Raw genomic sequence first — 12646 nt, 5'->3', positions numbered from 1 at the left:
CACTTTAAGGCACAAATTTCCAAAATGCACACTAAAACTCGCCCGATGACCTCAGGAAAGAGTCAACAGGGGTAAAAGGGTCAATAGCACTATAGCGACCAATCGAGTTGTTACATCAAATAAAAATTAAATAATCGCTCGTCCTCGAGCGACAAGGAATAGAAATTGGAGGAAAGTACCTGAGTTAGCAAACAACTGGGTTATCTCTTGCGCATATCTGACTCGGTCTCCCAAGTAGTCTCCTTAATATGAAGATGCTTCCATTGAACCTTAATAGAAGCAATCTCCTTAGACCTCAACTTCCTAACCTGCCTATCCAGAATTGTTATAGGATCCTCCTCGTAAGATAGATTCATATCAAGCAACACAGAATCCCAACAAACGATATAAGAACCATCAAAATAGTACTTCTTCAACATGTACAGCGAAAAACCGGATGAACACCTGACAGGCCCGGTGGCAAAGTCAACTCATAAGAAACCTCTCCAACTCGGGGAAGAACGGAAAATGGGCCAAGGTACCTCGGGCTCAACTTGCTCCTCTTTCCAAATCGCACAACACCCTTCATGGATGAAATCTTCAGAACAACCCGCACGCCCTCTATAAACTCTAAATCCCAAATCTTTCGGTCTGCAAACATCTTCTGTCGACTCTGAGCTACCAGAAGCTTTTCCTGAATAAGATTCACCTTGTCCATGGACTCTCTAAAAAAATCTTTGCCCCATGGCGAACCTCAAAAGCATCAAACCACCAAATAGGAGAACGATACCTTTTATCCACACAAAGCTTTAAACAATGCCATATCGATACTGGAATGATAACTATTTTTGTACGCAAACTCTTCTAAGGGCAAGAACTATCCCAATGACCACCAAAATCAATGACGCATGCTCTTGACATATCCTCAAGCACCTGGATAGTCCTCTCGAACTGAACATCAGTCTAGGGATGAAAAGTTGTATTAAGGTCTAACTGAGTACCCAATTCTACCTGAAAAGCCCTACAGAAGTTGGAAGTAAACTGGGTACCTCGATCCGAGATAATAAAAATAGGGACCCCGTGCAATCGCACAATCTCACAAATGTAAATCTTGGCTAACTTTACTGCAGTACAAGTGAGTTGAACTTGAATGAAATGAGCGGACTTAATCAACCGATCAACTATAAGCTAAACTGAATCAAACTTTCCCAAGGTCTTTGGGACGCAAAACAAAACCCATGGCAATCCTCTCCCACTTTCACTCAGGAATGGGTATCCTCTGAAGCACACCACCAGGTCTCTGGTGCTCATGCTTGACTTGCTGACAATTTTCACACTTAGCCACAAAATCTGCAATATCCCTCTTCATCCTACTCCTCCAGTAATGTCACGACCCGACTCGGGGCCGCGACGAGCAGCCGGTGCAAACCCACCCGAGCACCCTCTTAGCTTACTCTTATACTTACATCTAGGTGAGCCACATAATTATACATACATTTCCATTCATTCGTCAACTAGTCCCAATTGGACAACGGTACATTTATATCACCATAGGCATCTATGCCACATCAATCTACGTGGGCCAACGTGGCCGACAAAATGATATACAAAACATAGGCCGACAAGGCCGGACATGTCTAACCATATACACATGACTACGAGCCTCTAGGAAGAGTATAACACATCAAATGAGCGGGACAGGACCCCGCTATGCCCATAATTATATACACAAAAGAATAAGTACCCAAAAGCTATGGCTCCAAAGGAAATGGAGCTCCGCTATGTAATCTCTGAATAAGCAGGTATGGATCAAGTCTGTCTCCCTGTGCACCTGCGGGCATGACGCAACGTCCACAAACAAAAGGACGTCAGTACGAAGAATGTACTAAGTATGTAAAACATGATCAACATCAATGTAGAAACATTATAGACAATATATGAAGTGGAATAGGAGGGAAGACAATAATATCATCATCATGGCACTTACCTGCCTTTCATAGGAACTTTCTATTTCTCATGCGTATTTCATAATAGGGCTCGTATTCGTATACATAGTCTTTTCACATTCTTCATATTATATACATAGCCATACACTTATATACATACATAGCGTACCCGATAATAAGGTTCGGTGTTTCATACGTACTTGGCCAACCAAGGCTCAATGTTATTTCTACTTGGCCCTACCAAGGTTTCAGGGTTATCCGTACCATCTGCAGATGTGTGCGCGCGTTACGTAATCATATACATACATATATATATATATATACATCCATATACATATATTCTACCTGGCATTATAAGCTCGGGGTGTCATTATAGCCCTTCATAGGCACATGTGAATATAATAGCCCGTAGGCACCTTTAGCATTATTATTATCATCATCGTCATCACTATCATCATCGTTATGGCTACATCTCTATCTTATGCTTACTCGTCAATGGGGTATGTAGTACATTCGTAGCACGTATCGAGGGTCGTGAGCTTATGAGCTCGGAGTGTTAGTCACTTGAATACAACATACTCATATAGAGGATTTAAGAGTTTGGCCAAGGAACCATGCCTTATGAAAGAAGGGTTAGCCTTACATACCTTTTCGTCAGACTATTCTACACTTGCACGCTTCCTTCCAATGCTAGCGTCTATACCTTCATTAGTATCATAACAATGGCCATTAGTCATTCACGTTATCCACATTATTTAGACTCCTTAATTTGCCTCTAATTCACCCATATTCATGGTCATAACATCCAACTTCGTCCATTCATCTAAAGTGTCTAGTTCCTGATCTTAGTAACATTTATAATGCATTCATATCTCAACACAACAACATTCATGATTCAATTCAAACTATTCCTCAAAATGCCACTATTCATCATTCATGACCTACTTGACCATATTTTCTACAATCCATGTATTTCAAATCTTCAATACCTTAAACATCATGTAAAAATCATGAATCTTACCTTAGAAGTTGTAGGAACAAGCTTTGGTTAATAATACTCCACTTTGAGCAAAACCCTAGTTTTTCTCCATTTGCATTTCTTGACTTGAATGGTATTTAATGGCTTGCTTACACTTGATTCACTTGTTTATGTTGTTGGTGGCTTATAGTCCTTGAAAACTTATGAAATAAATGTAGAGAGAAGTGGTGTAGTGTAGAAATGAAATAAAACAAGTCTTGGGCCTTATATTTAATGAACTGAAAATCTGTGCTGGGGTGAACAGTGGTCGTCCATGGAGGTTTACGGTCCGTATTTCAGTTTATGGACCGTCCCTCGTGGTCGTCTTTAACCTTAAGCAGCGCTAGAAACTTTAGGCTGCATGCATGGTGATTTACGACCATGGTTTACGAGCCGAAAAGCACTTTACGGTCCGTCCTCCTGGTCGTATTTTACCATTTCTCCACTGGGTAGAAAGTCGAAGCCTTGCATGGAAGTTTACGACCTTCCAGTTTACGGTCCGTATTTTGCACTTTACGACCACTGGGCAGTTTTGCCAACTTTCAACTTTTCAAATTTCTCGACTTTTCATTTTAATCATTCTCGTCCATTTACGCACATTGCTCATGAAACATTATACTCTCGCACTCCTCGCACACATCACTAGTTCGTTCACTTGCGTATCAACGAGAAATTTTCTGAGGTGTAACATTCTACCCCCCTTAGGAACATTCGTCCTCGAATGTTAAAGGCTTGGGGAATTCTATAAAAATTTCGCCAGAGTTTCCTCTGTAATGTGGCACTACCACCCTGTCACAGCAACCCACAATAACAATGCCTCACAGGGCAATAATACAATAACACTAGAAATTTGGCCACACACGACCTGAATGTATAAAAGGGAATCATACATACCTCATGATCTTGACGTCTCATCTTGGACTTCTTCCAATGGCTGAAATAAATGTAGGTATTTGGATCGCATATTCTCTTCTGCTTCCCATGTCATTTCCTCTCGATTGTTATTTCTCCACAAAACTTTAACTGAGGCCACTTCTTTGTTTCTAAGCCACCATACTTGCCTATCTAATATGGCAATGGGTATTTCATCATAAGTTAACTTTTCTGTCACTTGAATATCATTCACTGGGACGATCCTCGTAGGATCTCCAACACACTTCTGAAGCATCGAGACATGAAATACTGGATGGACTGACTCCAAATCTGGAGGTAGATCTAGCTCATAGGCCACTTTGCCTATTTTGCGCACAATCTCATAGGGTCCGATATACCGGGGACTGAGCTTCCCCTTTTTGCCAAATCTCATAACGCCTTTCATTGGCGACACTTTCAAGAATACCCAATCCTTAATTTGGAACTCTAAGTCCCTTCGACGATCATCTGCATAGGACTTCTGGCGACTTTGAGCCGCTAACAACCGATCTTGTATGAGCGTGAATTTCTCTATAGCTTGCTGGACCAAATCTGGCCCTATCAACTTGGCCTCTCCAGTTTCAAACCACCCAATCGGGGATCTACACTTTCGCCCATATAAAGCCTCATACGGTGCCATTTGAATGCTAGAATGATAACTGTTATTGTAAGCAAACTCAATGAGTGGCAAATGGTCATCCCAATTTCCTCCAAAATCTATCATACATGCCCGTAACATATCTTCAAGAGTCTGAATAATACGTTCAGCTTGCCCATCGGTCTGGGGGTGAAATGCCGTGCTAAGGCGCACTTGGGTCCCTAAACCCTCTTGGAAAGACCTCCAAAACTTGGTTGTAAACTGAGTTCCCCTATCGGAGATAATAGATACTGGAACACCGTGGAGTCTCACTATCTCTTTAAGATAAAGCTTTGCGTAATCTTCAGCCACATAGGTCGTCCTGACCGGTAAGAAATGAGCTGATTTAGTGAGTCTATCCACGATCACCCCTATGGAATCATATTTACGTCGAGAACGGGGTAAGCCTGAAATGAAATCCATATTAATCACTTCCCACTTCCACATCGGGATTTCTATAGCTTGCAATAATCCACCCGGCTTTTGGTGCTCAATTTTCACCTATTGACAATTAGGACATTGAGCCATGAATTCCGCTATATATTTCTTCATACCATTCCACCAATATACGGACTTAAGATGATGATACATTTTCGTCGCTCCAGGGTGAATGGAGTAACGGGAACAATGAGCTTCTCCCAAAATCTGGTGGCGTAAACCTGCCACATCGGGAACACATAATCTGCCCCGGCATCGGAGAACTCCGTCTCCTGAAATATCAAACGATGACTCCTCTTTCTGAGGGAGTGCATCTCTGTACTGCATTAGCGTGGGATCCTCATACTGTCGCTCTTTTAATTCCGCTACTAGCGATGAAACTGCTGAATTATGAATAGTAGCTCTGCTGCTACCTGAGTCCACCACTCGGACTCCTAGGCTAGCTAACTGCTGAAGATCACGGGCCATCTCTCTCTTTTCTGGTCGTACATCACGTAGACCTCCCATCGACCTACGGCTAGGAGCATCAGCCACAACATTTGCCTTTCCGGGGTGGTACAGGATCTCAACATCATAGTCTTTTAGAAACTCTAGCCATCGTCGTTGCTGCAAATTCAACTCTTTCTGCTTGAAGATGTACTGGAGACTCTTATGATCTGTATAAATATCCACGTGGACACAATATAAGTAATGTCTCCATATCTTTAATGCATGGACCACCGCGGCCAATTCTAAGTCATGGGTAGGATAATTCTGCTCATGTTTCCGTAACTGCCTGGAAGCATACGCAACTACCTTGCCATGTTGCATCAATACACAGCCTACCCCAACACCTGAAGTATCGCAATAAATAACGTATCTTCACAATCCCTCTGGAAGTGTCAGAACTGGGGCAGAAGTCAATCGACCCTTTAACACTTGGAAACTACGTTCGCAAGCGTCTGTCCATTGAAACTTGGCTGACTTCTGAGTCAACTTTGTAAGCGGTGCAGAAATGGAAGAGAAACCCTCAACAAATCTTATGTAATAACCTGCTAAGCCCAAAAAACTACTAACTTCCATAGGGGTCGTGGGCCTTGGCCAAGTCTTCACTGCCTCAATATTTTGGCTATCAACTCGAATACCGTCAGCTGCAACAATGTGGCCCAGAAATGCCACTGAGTTCCACCAAAACTCGCATTTGGAAAACTTCGCGAATAACTCTCGGGTTCGAAGAACTCCAAGGACAATACGCAAGTGATCCGCATGTTCTACCTCGGATCTAGAATACACTAGGATATCATCGATGAATACAATCACGAATAGATCCAGAAAAGGCCTGAATACATTGTTCATTAAGTCCATAAACACTGCCGGTGCATTAGTTAACCGAAACGACATCACTCGGAACTCAAAATCACCGTATCTTGTTCTGCAAGCTGTCCTAGGGATATCTTTCTCCCTAACTCTTACTTGGTGATACCCGGACCTCAAATCGATCTTTGAAAACCACTTGGCACCTTGCAATTGATCAAATAGATCATCAATCCTCGGAAGAGGATATTTGTTCTTAATCGTCACCTTATTTAATTATCGATAATCAATGCACATTCTCAAGGAGCCATCCTTCTTTCGGACAAACAATACAGGGGCTCCCCACGGGGATGAACTGGGCCTAATGAAGCCTTTATCAAGCAAGTCTTTCAATTGCTCCTTCAACTCTTTCAGTTCTGCGGGCGCCATTCTATAGGGAGGAATAGATATGGGTTTAGTGTCTGGCAACACATCAATCGCAAAATCAATCTCCCGCTCGGAAGGAAGGCCTGGAAGCTCTTCTGGGAACACATCCGGAAATTCATTCACTACTGCAACTGACTGAAGAGTCGGCGACTCAGCTTCAACATCTTGAACTCGCACTAAGTGATAGATACACCCTTTCGTGATCATCTTCCTTGCCTCCAGCTAGGAGATAAACCTACCTTTTGGTGACGCCATATTTCCTTTCCATTCGAAAACTGGTTCTCCCGGAAACTGGAAGCGAACCATTTTCATTCTACAATCGACATTGGCGTAGCAAGAAGCCAACCAATCCATGCCCATAATGACATCAAAATCTACCATCTTTAGTTCATGCAAGTCAGCTATAGTATGACGATCACATATCACCACTATGCAATTTGTATATACTCGACTAGCTATCACCGATTCGCCAACAGGTGTAGACACCTCAAAAGGTTTGATCGGCTCCGGCTCGACCATAAATCGACCCGCAATATATGGAGTAACATAAGACAATGTGGAGCCCGGATCAATCAAAGCATAAACATCATGAGAGAATACCGATAATATACCTGTGACTACGTCAGGAGAAGACTCAAGACCTTGGCGTCCAGCCAATGCATAAATACGGTGCTGAGTACCGCTAGAAGTGGGAGCTCTCCCTCTGCCTCTACCTTGGCCAGCTGGCGCATGTGAACCTGGCCCCGTAGGGCGTACAGATGCTGAAGATCCGACTGCTGATCCTGAAGGCTGGGTACTACCTCTGCCATGAATTGAGGGGCAATCACGCATGATATGGCCTGGTTGACCACATGAATAGCAACCATCCGATCCCAATCGGCATCGACCCCAATGCAACTTCCCACACTGGGAACATCATGGTACATGTGGCCTTGACTGGCCTGAATCATCTCTAAACTGAGACCCCGAGTAACCCTGACTCGGCCCGGAATGAGTAGATCTGTCAAATCTCTGCCCTGTAAACTGTGGAGGTGTACTGGTCGTAGGATAACCTAAATACCTGGGGCACTGTTGTCTGTGCCCGCCCCTGGACTCACTTATCGAACCCGAAGGTCTAGCCCCCTTGCTATGTCCCCTGTCTTGCTCACGTTCATTTCTCCGCTGCTGTAGGCGTTCCTCTAATTCCTGAGCATGTGCCTGAATGCGTGCAATATCCATGCCATCCTGAAGGGACGCAGTCAAGCATTTATCCATTAAGTGTGTCCCTAGGCCTTTCACGAACCGATGCAACCGCTACCATGGTCGAAGCATACCTGGCCAAGGAGTTGAAGCGGAGACTATACTCTGTAGCACTCATGCTACCTTGCCTCAAATTCAAGAATTTATCGGCCCTAGCTCGCTGAACTTCTGGAGGCATATAATGACGGAGAAAAGCATCAACAAACTCTTGCCATACCGGTGGAGGTGCATTGGCTCCCCGTGAAGCCATCCAAACTGTATACCACTGGATTGAGACATCCCTCAACCTATACGATGCAAGCTCTACCGACTTAGTGTCTGAAGCATGTATCAATCGGAGAGTCCTCAACATACCGTCTATGAAGTCCTGAGGATCCTCCTCCTGTCTCGACCCAAAGAATTCTGGGGGTTTCAAAGTAATGAAGTCACGGGCCCTTGCACTAACAGCCCAGTCGCCTTGCCTCGAGCTTTTCCTCTGAGTCTGGGCCGCAACCAACTGAGTCAACAAATTAATGTCCTCTCTCACATCTTGGCCCGAAGCATTCGGTGGAGGTGCTGGAGCTGGGGCTGAGGCTCCCTCACGCTCCTCAGTAATAGGCACTGTCTGGGAGGACTGATATTGAGCCGCACTCTGGGACTCACTTTCCTCTGCTACCGGTGGTGGTGCACTTTTAGCCCGCTTTTCTGCCACCGTCTTGCCCTTTTGGGCTGCTGTAGCCTTTTGCTTTTTGGGCATCTCTGAAATACACAACACACGATTTAGGAGCAAGAATTTCGTACATCATAGCTCTATCGCACGATTCTTATGAAGAAAGAAGGTCATATATTCTTAAAATGTTCGCAGCTCCTTGTTTATAAGTGTGGCGCGCAACACACCCATAACCAAGACTCTAATAGACACGGCTCGTAGACACACCCTAGGACTGAACTGCTCTGATACCACTTTTGTCACGACCCGACTCGGGGCCGCGACGAGCACCCGGTGCTAACCCACCCTAGCACCCTCTTAGCTTACAATTATACTTACATCTAGGTGAGCCACATAATTATACATACATTTCCATTTATTGGTCAACTAGTCCCAATTGGACAACGGTACATTTATATCACCATAGGCATCTATGCCACATCAATGTACGTGGGCCAACGTGGCCGACAAAATGATATACAAAACATAGGCCGACAAGGCCGGACATGTCTAACCATATACACATGACTACGAGCCTCTAGGAAGAGTATAACACACCACATGAGCGAGACAGGACCCCGCTATGCCCATACTTATATACACAAAAGAATAAATACCCAAAAGCTATGGCTCCGAAGGAAATGGAGCTCCGCTATGTAATCTCTGAATAAGCTGCTATGGATCGAGTCTGTCTCCCTGTGCACCTGCGGGCATGACGCAGCGTCCACAAACAAAAGGACGTCAGTACGAAGAATGTACTGAGTATGTAAAACATGATCAACATCAATGTACAAGCATCATAGACAATATATGAAGTGGCATAGGAGGGAAGACAGTAATATCATCATCATGGCACTTACCTGCCTTTCATAGGAACTTTCCATTTCTCATGCGTATTTCATAATAGGGCTCGTATTCGTATACATAGTCTTTTCACATTCATATTCATATTATATACATAGTCATACACTTATATACATACATAGCGTACCCGACCATAAGGTTCGGTGTTTCATACGTACTTGGCCAACCAAGGCTCAATGTTATTTCTTCCTGGCCCTACCAAGGCTTCAGGGTTATCCGTACCATCTGCAGATGTGTGCGCGCGTTACGTTATCATATACATACATATATATATATATATACATCCATATACATATATTCTACCCGGCATTATAAGCTCGGGGTGTCATTATAGCCCTTCATAGGCACATGTGAATATAATCGCCCGTAGGCACCTTTAGCATTATTATTATCATCATCGTCATCACTATCATCATCATTTTCGCTACATCTCTATCTTATGCTTACTCGTCAATAGGGTGCCTAGTACATTCGTAGCACGTATCAAGGGTCGTGTGCTTATGAGCTCGGAGTGTCAGTCACTTGAATACAACATACTCATATAGAGGATTTAAGAGTTTGGCCAAGGAACCATGCCTTATGAAAGAAGGGTTAGCCTTACATACCTTTTCGTCGGACTATTCTACACTTGCACGCTTCCTTCCAATGCTAGCGTCTATACCTTCATTAGTATCATAACAATGGCCATTAGTTATTCACGTTATCCACATTATTTAGACTCCTTAATTTGCCTCTAATTCACCCATATTCATGGTCATAACATCCAACTTCGTCCATTCGTCTAAAGTGTCTAGTTCATGATCTTAGTAACATTTATAATGCATTCATATCACAACACAACAACATTCATGATTCAATTCATACTATTCCTCCAAATGCCACTATTCATCATTCATGACCTACTTGACCATATTTTCTACAATCCATGTATTTCAACTCTTCAATACCTTAAACATCATGTAAAAATCATGAATCTTACCTTAGAAGTTGTAGGAACAAGTTTTGGTTAATAATACTCCACTTTGAGCAAAACCCTAGTTTTTCTCCATTTGCATTTCTTGACTTGAATGGTATTTAATGGCTTGCTTACACTTGATTCACTTGTTTATGTTGTTGGTGGCTTATAGTCCTTGAAAACTTATGAAATAAATGTAGAGAGATGATTCTAGAGAGAAGTGGTGTAGTGTAGAAATGAAATAAAACAAGTCTTGGTCCTTATATTTAATGAACTGAAAATCTGTGCTGGGGTGAACAGTGGTCGTCCATGGAGGTTTACGGTCCGTATTTCAGTTTACGGACCGTCCCTCGTGGTCGTCTTTAACCTTAAGCAGCGCCAGAAACTTTAGGTTGCATGCATGGTGATTTACGTCCATGGTTTACGGGCCGTAAATCACTTTACGGTCCGTCCTCCTGGTCGTATTTTACCATTTCTCCACTGGGCAGAAAGTCAAAGCCTTGCATGGCAGTTTACGACCTTCCAGTTTACGGACCGTATACCAGTTTACCGTTCGTATTTTGCATTTTACGACCACTGGGCAGTTTTGCCAACTTTCAACTTTTCAAATTTCTCGACTTTTCATTCTAATCATTCTCGTCCATTTACGCACATTGCTCATGAAACATTATACTCTCGCACTCCTCGCACACATCACTAGTTCGTTCACTTGCGTATTAACGGGAAATTTTCCGAGGTGTAACAAGTAATACTGCCTCAAATCACTATACATCTACGTAGCACCCAGATGAATGGAATATCTGGAACTATGGGCTTCTTCCAAAATCAAATGAATCAAATTACCAACATGAGGAATGCACACGTGTCCCTTGATCCTTAGAATCCCATCACTATCAAGCATGACCTCTTTGGCCTCACCTCTCAGAACCTTATCACGAATCTTACACAACTGGGCATTGTCAAATTGTTGGGCCCTAATATGCTCCAAAAAAGATGACCTCGCCTCAACACAAGCTAAGACCCCTCCCGGAACTGAATTCTCAAGGCGCGCACGAAACTATTAGCTAGAGTCTGAACCTCTATGGCTAACGGGCACTGAGAAGCAACCAATCCAGCTAAACTACCCATACTCACTGCCTTCTGCCTTGTAGCTCAAGGTATCAGCTACTACATTGGATTTCCCTTGATGATAGAGATTTGTGATGGCATAATTCTTCAGAAGCTCCATCCACCTACGTTACCTAGAATTTAGATCTCTCTGGCTGAACACATGTTGAAGGCTACGGTAATCGGTGAACACCTCACAATGGACTCCGTACAAATAGTGTCTCCAAATCTTCAAGGCAATAACCACCGCTAATAACTCATAAGCATGAGTAGGGGATCTTCAACAGTCGGGAAGCATAGGCAATGACTCTAACCTCCTGCATCAACACAACACCCAAACCAGCACAAGATACATCACAATACACTAAGAAATCCTTACCATCCATTAGTAATGCCAAGATCGGGGCTGAAGTCAAAAGAGTGTTGAGCTTTTGAAAGCTCTTCTTATAAGCATGGACCACTGGAAGGAACCTCCTTCTAAGTCAATCTGGTCAATGAAGAAGCAATAGAAGTGAAAGCCTGCACAAATCGACGATAATAGCTTGCTAATCCCACGAAGCTACGAAATCTCAGTCACAGTAATGGGCCTCGCCCAATCTCTAACAACCTCGATCTTTTTGGGATCAACCATGATCTCGTCCTTAGACGCATCGTCGCCCAAAAATACCACAGACTCAAGCCATAACTCATACCTAAAAAAATTAGCGTAAAATTTCTCTACTTTCAACAACCTAACGACAATCCTTAAATGAAGCTCATACTCCTCCCTACTCTAATACACCAAGATGTCATCGATTAAGACAATGACGAAGGAATCAAGATATGGCTTGAAAATGCCATTTATCAAAGTCATAAATGCTGCTAGGGCCTTCGTAAGCCCAAATGACATCACAGGGAACTCGTAATGACCATAGCGAGTCCGACAGGTCATCTTTGGAATATCCTAGGCCTGAATCTTCAACTGATGGTAGCCTTACCTCAAATAAATCCTTTTATAATACCCAAGGAAAATCCTCAAATGACCCTCATCCTCCTCCCTTCTCTAATACACCAAGATGTCATTGATGAAGACAATGACGAAGGAATCAAGATATGGCTTGAAAATGCCATTCATCAAAGTCATAAATACAGTTGGGGCCTTTGT

The 12646-nt window shown here is 43.2% G+C and overlaps 1 protein-coding gene across 1 annotated transcript; it reads right to left on the bottom strand.

Annotated features, from left to right (window-relative positions):
- Positions 1-200: 200 nt before the first annotated feature.
- LOC132637457 (uncharacterized) lies at positions 201-697 on the bottom strand. Its single transcript, XM_060354538.1, has 2 exons — positions 522-697; positions 201-444 (listed from the first exon to the last, which is right to left on the bottom strand). Exons 1-2 carry the CDS (start codon positions 695-697, stop codon positions 201-203), a joined length of 420 nt encoding a protein of 139 aa, XP_060210521.1.
- Between the last annotated feature and the right edge of the window lie 11949 nt (positions 698-12646).

The sequence above is a fragment of the Lycium barbarum genome, chromosome 4 (assembly GCF_019175385.1).
Source record: "Lycium barbarum isolate Lr01 chromosome 4, ASM1917538v2, whole genome shotgun sequence".
NCBI lineage: Eukaryota > Viridiplantae > Streptophyta > Magnoliopsida > Solanales > Solanaceae > Lycium > Lycium barbarum.
Note: the sequence above shows the minus strand (reverse complement) of the source record. Positions and strands in the feature narration are given on the sequence as shown.

What these genes read in the sequence shown, in the direction of transcription:
- LOC132637457 (XM_060354538.1), bottom strand. Translation starts at nt 697, where the DNA reads ATGGACAAGGTGAATCTTATTCAGGAAAAGCTTCTGGTAGCTCAGAGT. An exon ending in AGGAGCAAGTTGAGCCCGAG is followed by an intron (nt 445 to 521) that starts GTACCTTGGCCC and finishes CGGGCCTGTCAG; the next exon opens with GTGTTCATCCGGTTTTTCGC.